The sequence below is a fragment of the Mesoplodon mirus genome, assembly GCF_964341445.2.
Source record: "Mesoplodon mirus genome assembly, chromosome: 7".
NCBI classification, from domain to species: Eukaryota; Metazoa; Chordata; class Mammalia; order Artiodactyla; family Ziphiidae; genus Mesoplodon; species Mesoplodon mirus.
In genome coordinates, this window is record NC_138983.1 from 35,156,903 (window position 1) to 35,174,043 (window position 17,141).

Sequence of the window (17,141 nt, forward strand, 5' to 3'; positions counted from 1 at the left end):
AAACTTCTCCACAAACAAAATTCCAGGACCAGATGGCTTCACTGGAGAATTCTACCAAACATTCAAAGAAAATTTAATATCTATCATTCTCAAACTCTTCCAAAAAATTGAAGAAGAGGAAACATTTCCAAACTCATTTTATGAGGCCAGCATTAGCCTGATAACAAAACCAGACAAGGACACCACCAAGAAAAAAAAAGAAAATTACAGGCTAATACACCTCTTGAACACAGATGAAAATATCCTCAACAAAATATTAGCAAGCAAAATTCAAAAATACATTAAAAGGATCATATACCATGATCAAGTGGAAATTGATTCCAGGGATGCAAGGATGGTTCAACATCAGCAAATCAATCAACATAATACAGCACATTGACAAAACAAAAGATAAAAGTCATATGGTCATATCAAAGATAAAAATAATAAGATATAGAAAAACCATTTGACAAAATTCGACATCCATTTATGATTAAAAACTCTCAACAAAGTGGGTATAGAGGGAACATATATCACCATAATAAAGGCTATATATGACAAGCCCTCAGCTAACATCATACTAAACAGCTTTCAGCTTTTCCTGTAAGATCAGGAACAAGAAAAGGATGTCCACTCTTGCCACTTTCAGCCAACATAGTATTGGCTTGCCAGATCAATTAGGCAAGAAAAATAAATAAAAGGCCTACAAATTGGAAAGGAAAAGTAAAACTGTCACTATTCACAGATGACATGAGTTTATATAACCGAAACCCTGAAGACTCCACCAAAGAACTGTTAGAACTAATTATTAAATTTTGTAAAATTGCAGGGTATAAAATGAATACACATGACTCATGTACCACAATGTTCACTGCAGCTCTATTTACAATAGCCAGGAGATGGAAGCAACCTAAGTGTCCATCATCGGATGAATGGATAAAGAAGATGTGGCACATATATACAATGGAATATTACTCAGCCATAAAAAGAAACGAAATTGAGTTATTTTTAGTGAGGTGGATGGACCTAGAGTCTGTCATACAGAGTGAAGTAAGTCAGAAAGAGAAAAACAAATACCATATGCTAACACATATACATGGAACATAAAAAAAAAAGGTTATGAAGAACCTAGGGGCAGGACAGGAATAAAGATGCAGACCTACTAGAGAATGGACTTGAGGACATGGGGAGGTGGGAGGGTAAGCTGGGACAAAATGAGAGAGTGGCATGGACTTATATACACTACCAAATGTAAAATCAATAGCTAGTGGGAAGCAGCCACATAACACAGGGAGATCAGCTCAGTGCTTTGTCACCACCTAGAGGGGTGGGATAGGGAGGGTGGGACAGAGGGAGGGAGATGCAAGAGGGAAGTGATATGGGGATATATGTATATATATAGCTGATTCACTTTGTTATAAAGCAGAAACTAACACACCATTGTAAAGCCATTATACTTCAATAAAGATGTTAAAAAAATCAATACATAAATATTAGTTGCATTTCTATACACTAACAATGAGTTCTCATAAAGAGAAATTAAGAAAGTAATCCCATTTATAATTGCATCAAAAAGAATAAAATACTTAGGAATAAATTTAACCAAGGAGGTGAAAGACCTGTAACACACTGATGAAAGCAACTGAAGAGAACACAAAACAATAGAAAGATATCCATGTTCATGGACTGGAAGATTAATATTGTTAAAATGTCCATATTACCCAAAGCAATCTACAGATTAATTCAATCCATCATAATTCCAATGGCATTTTTCACAGAACTGAACAAACAATCCTAAAATTTGTCTGGACCCACAAAAGACCCTGAATAACAAACTAATCTTGAGAAAGAAGACCAAATCTGGAGGCATCATGCTTCCTGATTTCAAACTATATTATAAAGATATAGTAATCAAAACATAATGGTATTGATATAAACACAGAAACATAGATGAATAGAACAGAATAGAGAGCCCAAAAATAAACCCACGTATATGGTTAATTAATTTATGACAAAGGAGCCAAGAAAATACAATGTGGAAAGGATAGTGTCTCCTTCAATAAGGGCTGTTGGGGACACTGGACAGTCACATGCAAAATAATGTAACTAGATCACTATCTTACACCATACACAAAAATTAATGCAAAATGGATTAAAGAATTAAATGTAAGACCTTAAACCATAAAACCCTAGAAAAAAATATATAGGTGGTAAGCTCCTTGACATCAGTCTTAGAGATAATTTTTGGATCTGACTCCAAAAGCAAATGCAAGAAAAGCAAAAATAAACAAGCAGGATTACAACAAACTAAAAAGTTTCTGCATATCAAAGGAAATCATTAACAAAATGAAAATGCAGCCTACTGAATGTGAGAAAATATTTGCAAATCATATAAGTAATAAGAGGTTAATATCCAAGATATATAAGGAACTCATACAACTCAACAGCAAAAAAATAAATAATGCAGTTTAAAAAATATGAGCAGAGGATCTGAGTAAACATTTTTCCAAAGAAATACAGATGGCCAACAGGCACATGAAAAGACATTTGGCATCATTAATCATCAGAGAAATGCAAATCAAAACCACAATGAGATATGACCTCACACTTGTCAGAATAGCTATCATCAGAAAGACAAGAAATAACAAGTGTTGGCAAGGATGTAAAGAAAAGGGAACCCCTGTCCACTGCTGGTGGGAATATAAATTGGTACAGATACCATGGGAAAGAGTATGGAGATTCTTCAAAAAATTAAAAACTACCACAGGATGTGACAATTCCACTTCTGGTTATTTATCCAAAGAATATGAAAACACTAATTTGAAAAGATACATGCACCCATACATTCACTGCAGCATTATTTACAATAGCTAAAATATGGAAACAACCTTAAGTATACATGAATGGATGATTAATAAATAAGATGTATATATATATATATATATATATATATATATATATTATATATATAGATTTTTATGTATATATATATATGCAATGGAATACTTCTTAGTCATAAAAAAAGAATAAAATCTTGCCAATTGCTACATCAATGGACCTTGAGGGTATTACACTAAGTGAAATAAGTCAGACAGAGAAAGACAAAAGACTGTATGATTTCACTTATATGTGGAGTCTAAAAAACAAAACAAATGAACAAATAGAACAAAACTTACAAATACAGAGAACAGACTGGTGGTTGCCAGAGGAGAGGTGGCTGGAGGTAGGCAAAATGGGTGAAAGGTGTCAAGAGGTACAAACTTTCAGTTACAAATAAGTCGTGGGGATGTAATTTATAGCAAAGTGACTATAGTCAATAGTATTGTATTGCATATTTGAAAGTTGGTAAGAGAATAAATCTTAAAAGCTATCATCACAAGGGACTTCCCTGGGGGTCCAGTGGTTAAGACTTCACCTTCCAATGCAGGGGGTGCGGGTTCGATCCCTGGGGGGAAGCTAAGATCCCACATGCCTCGAGGCCAAAAAACCAAAGCATAAAACAGAAGCAATATTGTAACAAATTCAATAAAGACTTTATAAAAATATAGGAGCCTTCACTGAAGCTGTTTAAAAAAAAAAAGCTGTCATCACAAGAAAAAAAAATCTGTGACTTTGTATGATGATGGATGGTAATTAGACTTACTGTGGTGATATTTCAGTGTATACAGATATGAATCATTATGTTGTATACTTGAAATTAATATATGTCAATTATACCTCAGTAAAAATGTACTAATCACATACTACTAATAACTTTAACAAAAAAAGCTATCAAATATTATACCTGCATTATAGGCAAGCAAAGTATTAAGCCAAATACTATTATCTTGCACATCAAGTCTCAGCATTTCTGAGTTTATTTCACAGAAAGCCTCAAAACAAATCCTAACTTATGGTTGCTTCCTTATAACATCCAGAAAGATTCAGTGTTAAATCTGCATGAAACATGGAACTTGCTTTACTTACTTAAAAATGAATATGTTGGAGGACAAAACATTAAGAATGTAGTATGAGTAAATAACTGGAGTACAAAGACCTAAGTATTCATATGAAATGCATTTCTAACCTTGGCTCAATTTTTTGTTCTGACTTATAGGAGGCTAACACATATATTTAACTTACCTCACTTACTTCAAAAAAACGTTTTTCTCCACTGGCTCTTCTTTCTAAATTAAACAACAACAACAACAAAATCATGTTCAAACGGCCAACCAATCACAGTATGTTAAAAGTCTGCATAAGGAGAAAATAAGAATTCAAAATTTAAACAAAAGAAGTCCAAAGAAAATAATGTTGGAAGAAAACATCCGAGATCTTCCTGGAGCTAAGTTGTTCAAAATAAACTCAAAAGAATTCAGCACCAAAAACTGTCTATAATATAGAGGAAAATCATCAAATACTAATGTGTAGGTTATAATCTCACCCACCAAGAAATAAACTTGACTGTGATTAATACAGTTGTAATTCCATAGCCACACAACTGCTGAGAGGAAAACATTCAGTAGGGATGTCCATCCCTATCTGTTAGTTCTCACCATGTGAGATTTATTATTCTATCAGTGTGTTTTCCTGGAACTGAACCACACTGGTTACAAGTAAAGTACTAATAGAGGACTACCAGTTTTAAATAGGCCAAATTACTTTCCTGACACAGATATCTTCATGATAGTTATGTGTTGAGTCATTTGGACTGAAATACATCTTCAAATAAGTTTCTGATGCTAAAAACTGTTAAATATAGAATTCTGATTCTTATTCTCTATGGACTCCAATTTGCAAAACACTGAGAAATATTTCACAAGTCAAAAACTTGGAGGAGAAAATCACAATGAGAATGGAATAAAATATTGCTACCACTTAAGAGCCATCCACAGTAACTCTAATTTTACGAAATGTTAGTATATATTCTGAAAATACAGAAAATATAAACCTACCATTTGTATAGTTTTCTTTTCTTTCCCAATTTTGTTTATTGTGATACAATACACATAATATAAAATTTTACCATATTAACCATTAACAAGCATACAGTTCAACAGTATTAAATTCATTCATAATATTGAGCAACCATCACCAACATCCATCTCAGAACTCTTTCCATCTTGTAAAACTGAAACACTATACCCATTACCAACTCCTCATTCTCCCCTTTCCCAGCCCCAGGCAACCACCATTCTACTTTCTGTCTCTATGATTTTGACTACTCTAAGTACCACATATAAGAGGAATCATGTAGTATTTTTCATTGTGTGAGTGGTTTATTTCACATAGCATGTCCCCAAGTTTCATCAATGCTGTAGCATATGTCAGAATTTCCTGCTTTTTAAGGTTGAATAATATTCCATTGTATATGTATGCCACATTTTGCTTACCCATTCATCCACTGATGGACACTTCTGTTGCTTCCACATTTAGCTGCTGTGAATAATGCTGCTATCTACATGGGTGTACAAATATCTCCAAGATCCTGCTTTCAATTCTTTTGGGTATATACACTAGGTGGAATTGCTAGATCATATGGTAATTCTTTTTTTAAATTTTTTAAGGAACCACCATACTGTACCATTTTACATTTCCACCAAGAGTGCACCAGGTTTCCAATTACTCCACATCCTCTCCAACTTTTGTATTTTTTTTTTGATAGTAGGCATCCTAATGGATTTGAGGTGGTACCTCTTTGTAGTTTTGATTTGCATTCCCCTAATGATTATGATGTTGAGTATCTTTTCATGTTCTTCTTGGCCATTTTTCTACCTTCTTTATAGAAATGCCTATTCAAGTCCTTTGTCCATTTTTAAATCAGGTTGTTTGGTTTTTTATCATTGACTTTTAGGAGTTCTCTAACTGGATCAGATATATGATTTGCTCATATTTTAACCCATTCTGTGGTTTGACTTTTTACTTTACTTGCAGTGTGTTTTGAGGCACAATTTTTTTCATATTTGTGAGGTCAATTTGTCTATTTTTCTTTTCTTGCCTGTGCCTTTGGTGTCATATCCAAGAAACCACTGTCAAATCCAATGTCATGAAACTTTTGTCCTATGTTTTCTTCTAAGAGTTTTATAGTTTTATGTCTCACATTTAGGTCTTTGATCCATTCTGAGTTAATTTCTGTATATGGTGTTAGGTAAGGACCCAACTTCACTTTTTTGCACATGGATATCCAAATTTCCCAGCACCATTTATTGAAAAGACTTACCTTTCCCCATTGTAAAAAATAATTTGACCATATACACGCAAGAGTTTATTTCTGGGCTCTCTAGTCTAGTCCATTGGTCTATATATCTGTCTTCACACCAGTACCATACTATTTTGATAACTGTAGCTTTGTAGTTAATTTTGAAATCAGTGAGTCATCCAGCTTTGTTCTTCTTTTTCAAGATTGATTGGCTATTTGGGGTCCCTTTAGAGTCCATATGAATTTTAGGATGGATTTTCCTATTTCTACAAAAAACATAATTAAAACTTTGATAGAGATAGCACTGAATCTATGAATCACTTTGGTGGTATTGACATCTCAATAATATTAAGTCTTCTAATCCATGAACAAGAGATATGTTTGCATGTATTTATGACTTTTAAAATTTCTCTCAGCAAAGTTTTGTAGTCTTAATTGTACAAGTCATCACATTCTTGGTTAATTTATTCTTAAGTATCTAATTCTTTTTGATACTAATGTAAAAATTTTTTCTTAATTTCCTTTTGAGATTGTTCATTGTTTATATATAAAAATGCAACTGATTTTTGTGTGTTGACTTCATATTATGATACTTTATAAATGTTGACTGCATTTATAGTTCTAACAGGTTTTTTATGGAATCTTTAGGGTTTGCTAAATAAAAGATCATATCATCTGTGAACAGAGGCACTTTTAATTCTTCCTTTCCAATTTGGATGTCTTTTATTCCTTTTTCTTGCCTAGCTGTTCTGGGTAGAACTTCCAGTACTATGTTGAACAGAAGTGGAAAAGTGTATATCCTTGGTAAATACCAGTAAACTTAACTCACATACACAAAAGCTCTTTGAAGTTCCTAATGATTCTTAAGAGTATAAAGCGGTTCTGATATCAAAAAGTTTAAAAATGCTATCTTAGGTATAAACTCAGTAGAAATACATGCACTATGGGAACGTACAAGAATGTTCATAACAGTATTATTGGGGTTAACTAGAAAATCAACATCACCTCAAATATCCAGAAATAGAAAAATGGATCAATACAATGTGGTATAATCATACCACATTTTATAGTTAGCAACAAAAGTGAATTAATTTTAATTACATGCAAAAACATAGATAAATCTCCCAAAAATAGTTCAGCAAAAAAGGCAGAAATATTTAGTAATATTTCAGTTATATAAAGTTAGCTATGCAAAACCAAAGTATGTTACTTAGGGATGAACAGTTAAGGGTAGTTGTTGTTGGGATACAATTCTCCTTGGGTCTTTCAAGTTTCTGCACATCTTGCAAATGAGACACGGACTTCCCTTCCTTCTGGATTATCTTTTCAAGGATCTTTGTTGAGATAGAGATAGAGACTCCTTCAGGAGCAAAGGACACATTTGCTTACAGTCTTGGAAGACTGGATCAGTGTCTCCCTCCAGAGCAAAGGGAAGGCAAATTACTGACCAATAAAAAAGACTCAAGTTCCCTAAGCTCAGATTGCTCTCCTGTACTGCAAACCACCTACCGAATGTGCAGGTCCTCTCTGCATTGATCTGTGGCAAGTTGGGCTCAGGAAACTGCAACACACTGCTACTCACCCTATCATTAATGCTGTGAATAGTAAACTGTCCTTTGTCTCTGATCCAGGTGTCTCATATCTTCTACCAGTAAACATGAAATTGTAACAGGCTACTTGGTTAACTTCCATGTACAGTAAAACCTCAGACTTTTCACAGCTCTTGACATTGATCGTCAGTATAATACTGATAATGACAGTGGTGATAATGGCTAACATGTATTGATTTTCTGTTGTTAAGAAATTTACAGTACAGTAGAAGAGACAGGCCAAAAATTGTGATAAATGCTATAAAAGAGACAAAAAGAGCAAAGAGAGAGGGAGAGAGAAACAGGGAGGGGTGCAAGTTAGACATGAGAAACTCAGAAAATCTCTCTGAGGGAGTAATGTTTATACTGAGATGTGAAAGTTGAGAGGATACAAGTCACATAAGAACACATAAAGGCTGTAAGACAGGAACAGTTTTAGGTGTTGAAAGAAACGAAGGTCAAGCTAGAGATGAGTAGGTAAATGGCAGAGAGGCCTGAGAAGATGTTGGACAGGCATGGAGTGGGAGACAGTTTGTGGAGGACCTTGTATGCCTGTATTTTTTCCTAAGAGAAACAGTAAGCCACAAAAAAGCTTTTAAATAGAATTTACATTTAAATTTTATGAAAAGCACTACTTGCTGACTGGAGAATGGGTTAAAAGAAAGTAAGAATGGAGAAAGGAAACAAATTATGAGGTTGCTGCAATGAATCACAAGAGATGATGGCAGTCTGGCCTGGAGTTGGAACAGTGCAAATGAAGGCACATAAATGGATTTTAGATATTTGAGTAAAAATTGGAAACAAACTGCTATCAAATTTCAGATGTGCAGGTGGAGAGACAAAGAAGATTAAAGACTCCTAGGTTTGAGCAATTCGAGATTTCATTTAATGAAATGGGGAAGATTATTAATGGTGGGCAATTAACACAGCAGATGCTGCTGGCTCCCCACAAATATCCTTTCTCTTCCTGTTCTTTACTAACAAGATACTAATTTTATGGTACAGCAAAGAGCTCTAGCAAAAAAAGAACAAAAAACAAAAAAACACATTTCCTTGCCTCCTTGCAACTTAAGAATGTGACATAAATTCAGAGTTACCAAATATCACATAAATGGCATTAATGTCTATCTCCTAAGATATGTGCAAGCATTAAATGAAAAATATGCGTGTAAATTGCTTCATGCAGTCATTGGCACAGAAGTGATCAATGGATATTAGTTATTCTTGTTGATATTACTATATTATTAGAATATATTCTATTCTTTTATTAATTTTCAGAACTGTTTAAAATTCTTTGGGATGAGTTTTAGAGTGTCAGAATAAAGATGAAAGAATATCTTTTGTATTCAGGTCTTTTTGTTGCAAGATCTATTAAAAAGTTAATAGCTAGCATAAGCAAAGCTTGAAAACTAAAAAACTGTAGCTACAGCCATATCACAACTTTTCTGAGTACAAGTTTTCTCATCTAAAAGATTAAAAATATAAGTAAAAATTATTTGAAAAATATAAAATATTATACAGTACCATCATCAAAGGGTTTTACCCATGAATACTGTCTAGATGTACAGCTCAAAATTCCAAAATGTCTTGACCACCTCTCATTGGACTTTCCAATAAAAAGGAAACCAATCTAGCAAACTCTTATAATGAGTTGATAAGGAACAGGATTCTAAGAAATACATGCTTTGTCTCTCAATGTATTGTACTTGCACACTGACGTAAGGAGGCTGTTATTTTCTTGAGGGCAAAAACAGTCACTACTGTGCATAGAACTAAATATAGTTCCAAGCACAGAGCAAACAAATGCACACCTTAAGCTAGAGTTATAGAGTATTTTATAATTCTGTATTTTAGAAAAGAAAGTAGAAAAACTGGAAGCATTAACCCCTCCTTCCTCTAATTATTTTTGCTGCATTTAACATAAAACACCTAGTTAAAAAATATTTTCAAACTGCTATCAGAACTTGATGCAATGCATTTATTTGAGAATGTGGAAAGGGGTCAATACAGTTCCTCCAGATTATCTCCTGTCCGTACTAGTTCTCTCTTATGCTTTCACCTTTCAACTTGCTGCTTCCTCGCCCTGGATCTAACAACAGTATCTTTTTTTTTTTTTTTTTTTTTTTTTTGCGGTTCGCGGGTCTCTCACTGTTGTGGCCGGAGCACAGGCTCCGGAACACGCAGGCTCAGCGGCCATGGCTCACGGGCCCAGCCGCTCCGCGGCATATGGGATCCTCCCGGACCGGGGCACGAACCCGCGTCCCCTGCATCGGCAGGCAGACTCTCAACCACTGCGCCACCAGGGAAGCCCCAACAGTATCTTTTTTGTCTAATTCTTGCTTATTTTTCACTTTATATTGGTTTTGACATCCTCCTTTCAAGCCTTGCCTGAAACCTCCTCATCTGCCCCACAGTTAGCCTCTTCCCTGCCCCCATACCATCCTGAACTTAAGCCCTTTGTGGGTACCTAGCCCAATTATACCTCCCTCCACAAGACTGCAAGCTCCCTGAGAGCCAGGTAGAGCACATTTTGTAAACCGTAACCCTTTCTGAAAAGCAGAAAGATTAAAGAAGATGTATTTCCTCACACACCATGCTCCCTCTGACACATAGTGCTCACTAACTCACTCTCACTCTGTCTCTCTCACACACACATGTTCACACATGCCATAGACTCAGATACACTTTCACACTCAGAGTATAAAGATGTAGAAACTGTGCATAATCTTCAAACCTCTGTCAAAACAGAGGCCCCTCTGAAGAGGCAAGATTTGAAGCCAACAACTCTAGATCGGCTTCTCATTATTCCTGCAACTTCCTCTAAAGTCAATAGAATTAACTGTACTTTTCCTGTGGGCTAGAAACCAGAACTACGAAGGGTTTGATATCAATCACTATGGAGAATCATAAAATATGAGCTAAAATTTAAGCCAGCCCAAAGACAGCTTGGAGTTTTCACTGAAAGCACATTACTAAGAATACACACTGCAGCAAACCCAGAACCCAAAAATAGCCCTTGCATTTACCAAATGGTCTTCTCAGTTTACACTTCTTCCAGCAGCATAAAATAACATATATGCAATCAAATATTCATATTACTAAAGGATAGGTGGTTTGGTTAAATACAATGCTTGATGTAGTTGTAAAGACACAAGCAACTTTATATTCAATTTTAAAACTGCCTTTTCCAATGTTAAACTCTTAAACTTTCTTTTCCAATGCTGAATGTGTCATAAATCAGCCAAAGGAAGAATATTTCAAATCAGAACTTCCTTACGATGTCAACCAGTCAATAGTTCAATTTCAGCAACATTGATATTTTACTAGCAGTGTTTCTTTATATAACTATTTAAATGGTCTATTACACATTGCCCTTATAATTTCATTTTAAAAATTATTAGATTGTGGGAAAACAGCTAATTGGAGATCACTGATTGCTTAAATGTTCAACTGTTAAGAAAATAAACTGAGAAAATATAACAAATCCTAGAAACATCTATTATGTCTGAAAGACACAATGTTAACATTCTCTCTCCGGGAAGAAATTTTATCACATGTTAATCAATTGTTTAACTTTCTCATATTTACTCTTCAAAGGTGATTTAGGAACTACATAATACAGATTCAAGCTTACCTATATTGGGGAGTTTACTCTAAGAAATCCATTTATATTTTAAAACACAGGAATAAAAGTAGCTCAAAAATTCATGCTGTGGAACCCAGTATTGTTCAGCCTTCTGCAACCAACACTTTTGTTTTCATAACTGTGTCATTAAACTCCAGAAAGAAACATATATTTAGAACTGGGTTTCCAAAAATCCACGTGACTGTCAGTGTTAAAAAATACATCCTCATTGCAATGCACTTTTCATATAACCCTAGAAGTAACAGAAATACTAATAATGGGCAAGAAAACCAACTCAGCAAATTAATCAACATATTGAAAGACATTTAGAAAAATAAGAGTCATCTGAGTGGGCTGGACCACCCTGCTCCTTAGGCTCTGCTCTTACCAATGCCACTGTCTTTGCTATTTGGATTCTGGATCTATGAACAAAACAGGTTATAGGAATTTGGGCAGGATGCATTCATAAGACCCAACTATCAAATACATGTATTCCACATTAATATCCTTTTCTCCTACCTTCACCCAAATCAGAGGCAAAGCTTTTATCACAACAAGAGGAAATATAAATCAATTACAAAAGTCTTTGCCAAGAAAAGGGGAACTGAAATTACTTCAGGAAAAGTTCTAAAACCTTTCTGGGATGGACTGAAGCTTCAGTATGACCTCAAGCTCAAGTAACACTGATTTACGTGTACATTCTAGTAAGCAAAATTATCCTGAGGCTAAATTAGATCTTCTAACATCTGAGAGAGAGTAATGGTCAATCTCTGTAATGCCATATTGATATATTGTTTCCTTCATTATATGTATAAAGTTACATATTCCACATTTTTCCCTCCACTCTTCCTTCAATGAAGAATATATTTCTCATAGCTTTACTTCAGAAGGACTGATTATAAGTAAATACTGAATGCTTCAAATGAAAAAAAAATCTATTAAGAGCTTCAGATTACTGAAATTACAATAGGAAATAATTCTCTGCAAAGGAGGAAACCACTGAATAAGTACAGACTAGGACTTGTAATTTTATTTGTCTAAAAGACATTTGACTTCTTTTGCACACTGAACATCAATCATTTTCCCTAACAAGTTTACTGCATTATTTAGCAGAGCCGTTAGTCAAAGTTTAAAGCTTTCAATAGTTGCATTTCCCTCTATCTTTAAATTATTTTTTGTTTAAAAAAAGGGGAGTTGCTTCAAGTGACACCATCAAGAACATGGAAAGAGAACCCACCAAATGGAAGAAAGTATTTGCAAATCAGATACACTGAATATATAAAGTACACTTACAACACAATAATTAAAAGGCAAATAACTCAATTTTTTAAATGGGCAAAGGATCTGAAGACATTTCTCCAATGAAGATATATGAATGGTCAATAAGCATTGAAGAAGGTACTTAACACATTTAGTCACTGAAACAAAGTAAGTCAAAACCACGTTGAGATAGCATTTCACAACCACTAGGGTTGCTATAAATAAAAAAGACAAACGATAACAAATGTTAGTGAAGATGTGGAGAAATTGAAACTGTTATATATTACTGGTGAAAATATGAAAAATGATGCAGACGCTTGGAAAACAGTTTGGCAGTTTCTCAAAATGTTTTTTTTTTTTTTTTTTTTTTTTTTTTTTTTTTTTTTTTCTTTTTGCGGTATGCGGGCCTCTCACTGTTGTGGCCTCTCCCGTTGCGGAGCACAGGCTCCGGACGCGCAGGCCCAGCGGCCATGGCTCACGGGCCCAGCCGCTCCGCGGCATATGGGATCCTCCCAGACCGGGGCACGAACCCGCATCCCCTGCATCGGCAGGCGGACTCTCAACCACTGCGCCACCAGGGAGGCCCCAAAATGTTTTATATAGAGCTACCATATGATTCAGCAATTTCACTCCTAGGTGTATACCCAAGAAAGATAGAAACATATTTTCATAGAAAATCTTGCAATAAATCTTCATAGCAGCATTTTTCACAGTAGCCAAGAAAGCGGAAATAATCCAAATGTGCACCAATTGATGAATGGATAAAGTGTGGATATATCTATACAATGGAAAATTATTTGGCAATAAAAAGGAATAATGCACTGATACAAGTTACAAACATGGATTAACTTCAAAAACACTATGCTAAGAGAAAGAAGCCAGTTACAAAGACCACATATTGTGTGAGTCTGTTTACATGAAGTGTCCAGAATAGGCAAATCTAGAGAGACAGTAAATAGACTAGAGGCTGCCTGGAGCTGAGGGTAGGGAAGCGGGGGTGGGGTAGGAGGAATGACTACTAAGAGGTTTCTATTTGGGGTGATGGGAATGTTCTAAAATTAGATTATGGTGATCACAAAATTGTAAATATACCAAAATTTGAATTGTACGTGTTAAATGGGTGACTTTAATTGTATGTAAATAAAGTATATCTCAAGCTGTTAAGTAAGGGGAGGAGGATGCAATAATGCACTTTATTTCTTGGTGTCTTTGAAGACTAAGTAGTATGACTTCTTAGATCATTCATTACTTAAAAAAAAACTGTTTCCATGTTTAGATCTAACACTAAACAAGACATGAAAGTAGAGTGTCATTGAGAGAACTGAGTATCATTGAGGGTCCTGGAGATAGACCCAGAAAAATGCATGCATTTTCAGGAAAATGCGTGTACTAAAATAGACCCACAGAATACAGGTCCGGGGTGGCCACACGGGAGTTTCCACGGGTTGGCCTTCTCTCTGTTCCGTCCTGTCCCAGAGGGCTTGGTATTTCCCTGGACCCACACCTGTTTAGCTTCTGGCCGGTTCCTGGGGCCTCAGGCATGGCTCAGGAAGAAAGTCCAAGTATCATGGGTACTGGGAGACGGGAAACCCCGAAGCAAACAATGGGCAAACATTTTTCAACGGAGCTAAAGATTCAATGAAAGCTCGAAAAACAGCATCCTCCCCAAGTGCATAAGAATCTCAAACTGATGGACCTTAGGGTTCGGTCTGCCCTTCCATAATTAACGATAATCTCAAAGCTTGAGCAATAATCGGCGAATAGAAAGGGGCAACAAGACTCGAGGGCCAGCTCCCCACACAGGGAACTGCTGTCATGCGCCCTAAGCTTAGACTCTCACGGTGAGAGACTCCTTTCCTCCGCCTGGGTTCAGAGGCCTGAGCACCTCAGTTCACTCGCCCGGCGTGCTCGCATCGCCTCCCTGCACTGTGCGACTGCTCCGCGGCGTCCAGAGGAGCAAGGAGGGCGGTCTCGGAACCGCACGGGTGGCTCTGCACAGGTGCTGGCCTCGCGGGAGCAGCCCGAAAAAATCCCCGGTCCGGGCAGGGAGTGTTCGCCTGCAGTCCCCGTCTCGCGCAAGGCACGCCGCTACGCGAACATCCCCGGCATCCGGGCCGCACGGCCGCCAACGTCCCCCGGGGTCCCCGCGCCTAGACTGGCGCGGTCCACTCACGGAGCCCGACCCTCTCCCTCTCGCCACCCCGCCGGCTCCTACCTTCCTCCTGCACCATTTCCAGGACATCCGGGTCGCCCATCTTCGCCAGCTCGTTGATGACACTGCTCGAGGGGCAGCCGACTGCCGACCGCTGCGACTGGAGGCGAGATCTGGCCTGGAGACTGAATCTGATCGTGGGCCGCCGCACTTGCGCCGGGATCAAGAGATCCTCTTTATAAACCTCATTCTCCTCGGGTTCCACCAGCGTCGGGGGCTTCAGCCAGCTGGGCTTCTTCTCCAGCCGGTAATTCCACTAGACCTGGCCCTTGACCCTCGGCTTCACCGCGCTCTCCCTGTAGCGCTCCTGGGACCTCCCAGTGCGTTTCCCGGAACGTGCCGGCCTCTTGGTCTCCCGGCTTCCACGAGCCCTGTCTCCTCTGGCTCCCTGGCGGCTCTTCTTTTGAGTCCGCCTGGGCGCTCTCTCCCCGCCTCTCCCTACTCCTCCCCAAGTCCTCCACGGGGGCGTCTATCTCCCCGCCCCCCGGCCTGCCGGGCCCCAGGCCACCCCGCCCCTCTTCGCTCCCGCCCTCTGACTCACTCGGCCCCGTCTCCGCCGCCTCCTGTTCCGCTTTGGGGCCCGCTGTCTCCCGGGCCCCTCGGCCGGCCAGCTCCCTTCTCAACAGGCCTTGCTGGTCCCATCCCACCGGGTTGGCCCTCGTCCCGGGCTCCTGGTTCTCCCGGGCTGCCGCCTCCCCTCTCTCTCAACTATCCTCCGATGCCAGCCGACGGGCCAGCTGCGTCCTCAGCCAATTGGCCTGGTCCTCTTCCATCTGCCCAGCACTCCACCTAGCATGGGCGGCACTCGAAGAGAACCCCTTCCCAGTTGAGGAGTTATTTTTTGTCAGGTGAGAAAAAGCCCTCCTTCCTTAAGGCGACCCCACCCCCTTAAGGGTGGCCCGCGCGTGGCCAGGTCTCCAAGGTTCTAGCAGCCCCCTTCTTCGCGAGTCCTGCGCGTGCGTATTAACTTCGCAGCTGGCAGGGTCCGCTTCCAGGACTCAAACGCGATTTCTAACACAGTTGGTGGAAAGTCAAACATGTTTGTCGTGAATTCGAATTCAGTCTCTGCCCCTTAAAAGTTAGATGGCATTGGTCAAGTTTCTGTAAGCCTAACAGTAGCCACCTAAGGGACTTTTGAGGGTCACATTATACAGTGCAGGCATAATGTGTTAAAAATTTAGCTGCTATCAAGACTAACCCATCTTCCATTGAGCCCTGCTCCACCTCAGAGTGTGTCTTAGTGCCTTGAGAACTTCAACCTCAGGCAGAGCCAGTGGTCACAGGCTCTTCACAGGCTCCTCTGAATTGGTTCTAGGTTTTTGAGACCTTATCAACTGCCACCTCCCCAATAATTGGGACATAAGAAGAATTACCCTCTAACAAGGGAAAAACAGATAAGTGATGATGAACTAAGGGTGAGGTAGAGGTCTGAGCTGAGGGCCTTGAGAGTGCTGAGGAGGGCATGACTTTGAGTTTGGGGCAGGCATGGGATGATTTAAGCATAAGAAGGACATAACCAAGGAAGACTTGACCTTTCTTAATTTTCATGTTACTCTATTTTCCCCCCCTTCTATTGACGTTTTAGAACCAAGAATTACCTTTTACAGATGAGAAAATAGGCCTTGAGACAAGTGTTTTGGTTTGGAAATCACCTTTTTTTCCCTATACATTGCTATCTGTTCTCTATTTAAACCTCTAGGAATATATCAGTTCTGGTCAAGTGATTTCAGACTATAGGCAATTCCTTACTTGATGCATTCTGGAATTGTGTTTGAAATGTGAATATACATAAGTCAAGCAATAGACTTACATGTAATTATAATAAATTGCTAGTTATGATACAAGTGTTTGGTTTTTACTTCTTGATTAATTATTGTTTGAGTCTAATAAAAGGTTTACGATGTGATTTGTTTCATGTTCTTCCCATATACCAGGTACTCTGCCAGGTGCTGTAGATACTGTGATTTAACAGATGGTACGATCTTTGCTTTATGTAGATTAAATAAAAATAAAAACAATAAAATTATTGTTCTATAATTTTATATAATTATTTTTTCTATTCTTGATTCTGTACCATATTTGAAGTGATATATGAAGAGACATTTAATGATGATTTTGTGCAAAATTAAATGGAATATTTTGATGCCAAATTTGATAATATTTTATCAACTTTTCTAAACTTTGTTAACAAAAAGTTGGCTTCTCTTTGTGTTCTTTTGATAAAGGTATGTATCATCCATAACTCTTGAGATCTTGAGAAATTTTCTCTGAATTCTTATCACTGAAATACTTTATTTT

At 37.9% G+C, this 17,141-nt stretch overlaps 1 protein-coding gene across 9 annotated transcripts in view; it reads right to left on the minus strand.

Annotated features, from left to right (window-relative positions):
* Positions 1 to 14,975, minus strand: part of ANO5 (anoctamin 5) — a 102,099-nt gene extending 87,124 nt beyond the window's left edge. For 5 of the 9 annotated variants that reach the window (XM_082629103.1, XM_082629102.1, XM_082629098.1 and 2 more), the window contains exons 1-2: positions 14,847 to 14,975; positions 4,111 to 4,145 (exon numbers count right to left, since the gene is read on the minus strand). In XM_082629103.1, the coding sequence (XP_082485229.1) occupies positions 4,111 to 4,145; positions 14,847 to 14,886 (75 nt within the window). In that variant the 5' untranslated portion in view covers positions 14,887 to 14,975. Of the gene's footprint in view, positions 1 to 4,101; positions 4,146 to 14,846 lie in introns of all 9 variants that reach the window. The other 4 variants (XM_082629100.1, XM_082629096.1, XM_082629099.1 and 1 more) reach the window with 1 other exon arrangement.
* Between the last annotated feature and the right edge of the window lie 2,166 nt (positions 14,976 to 17,141).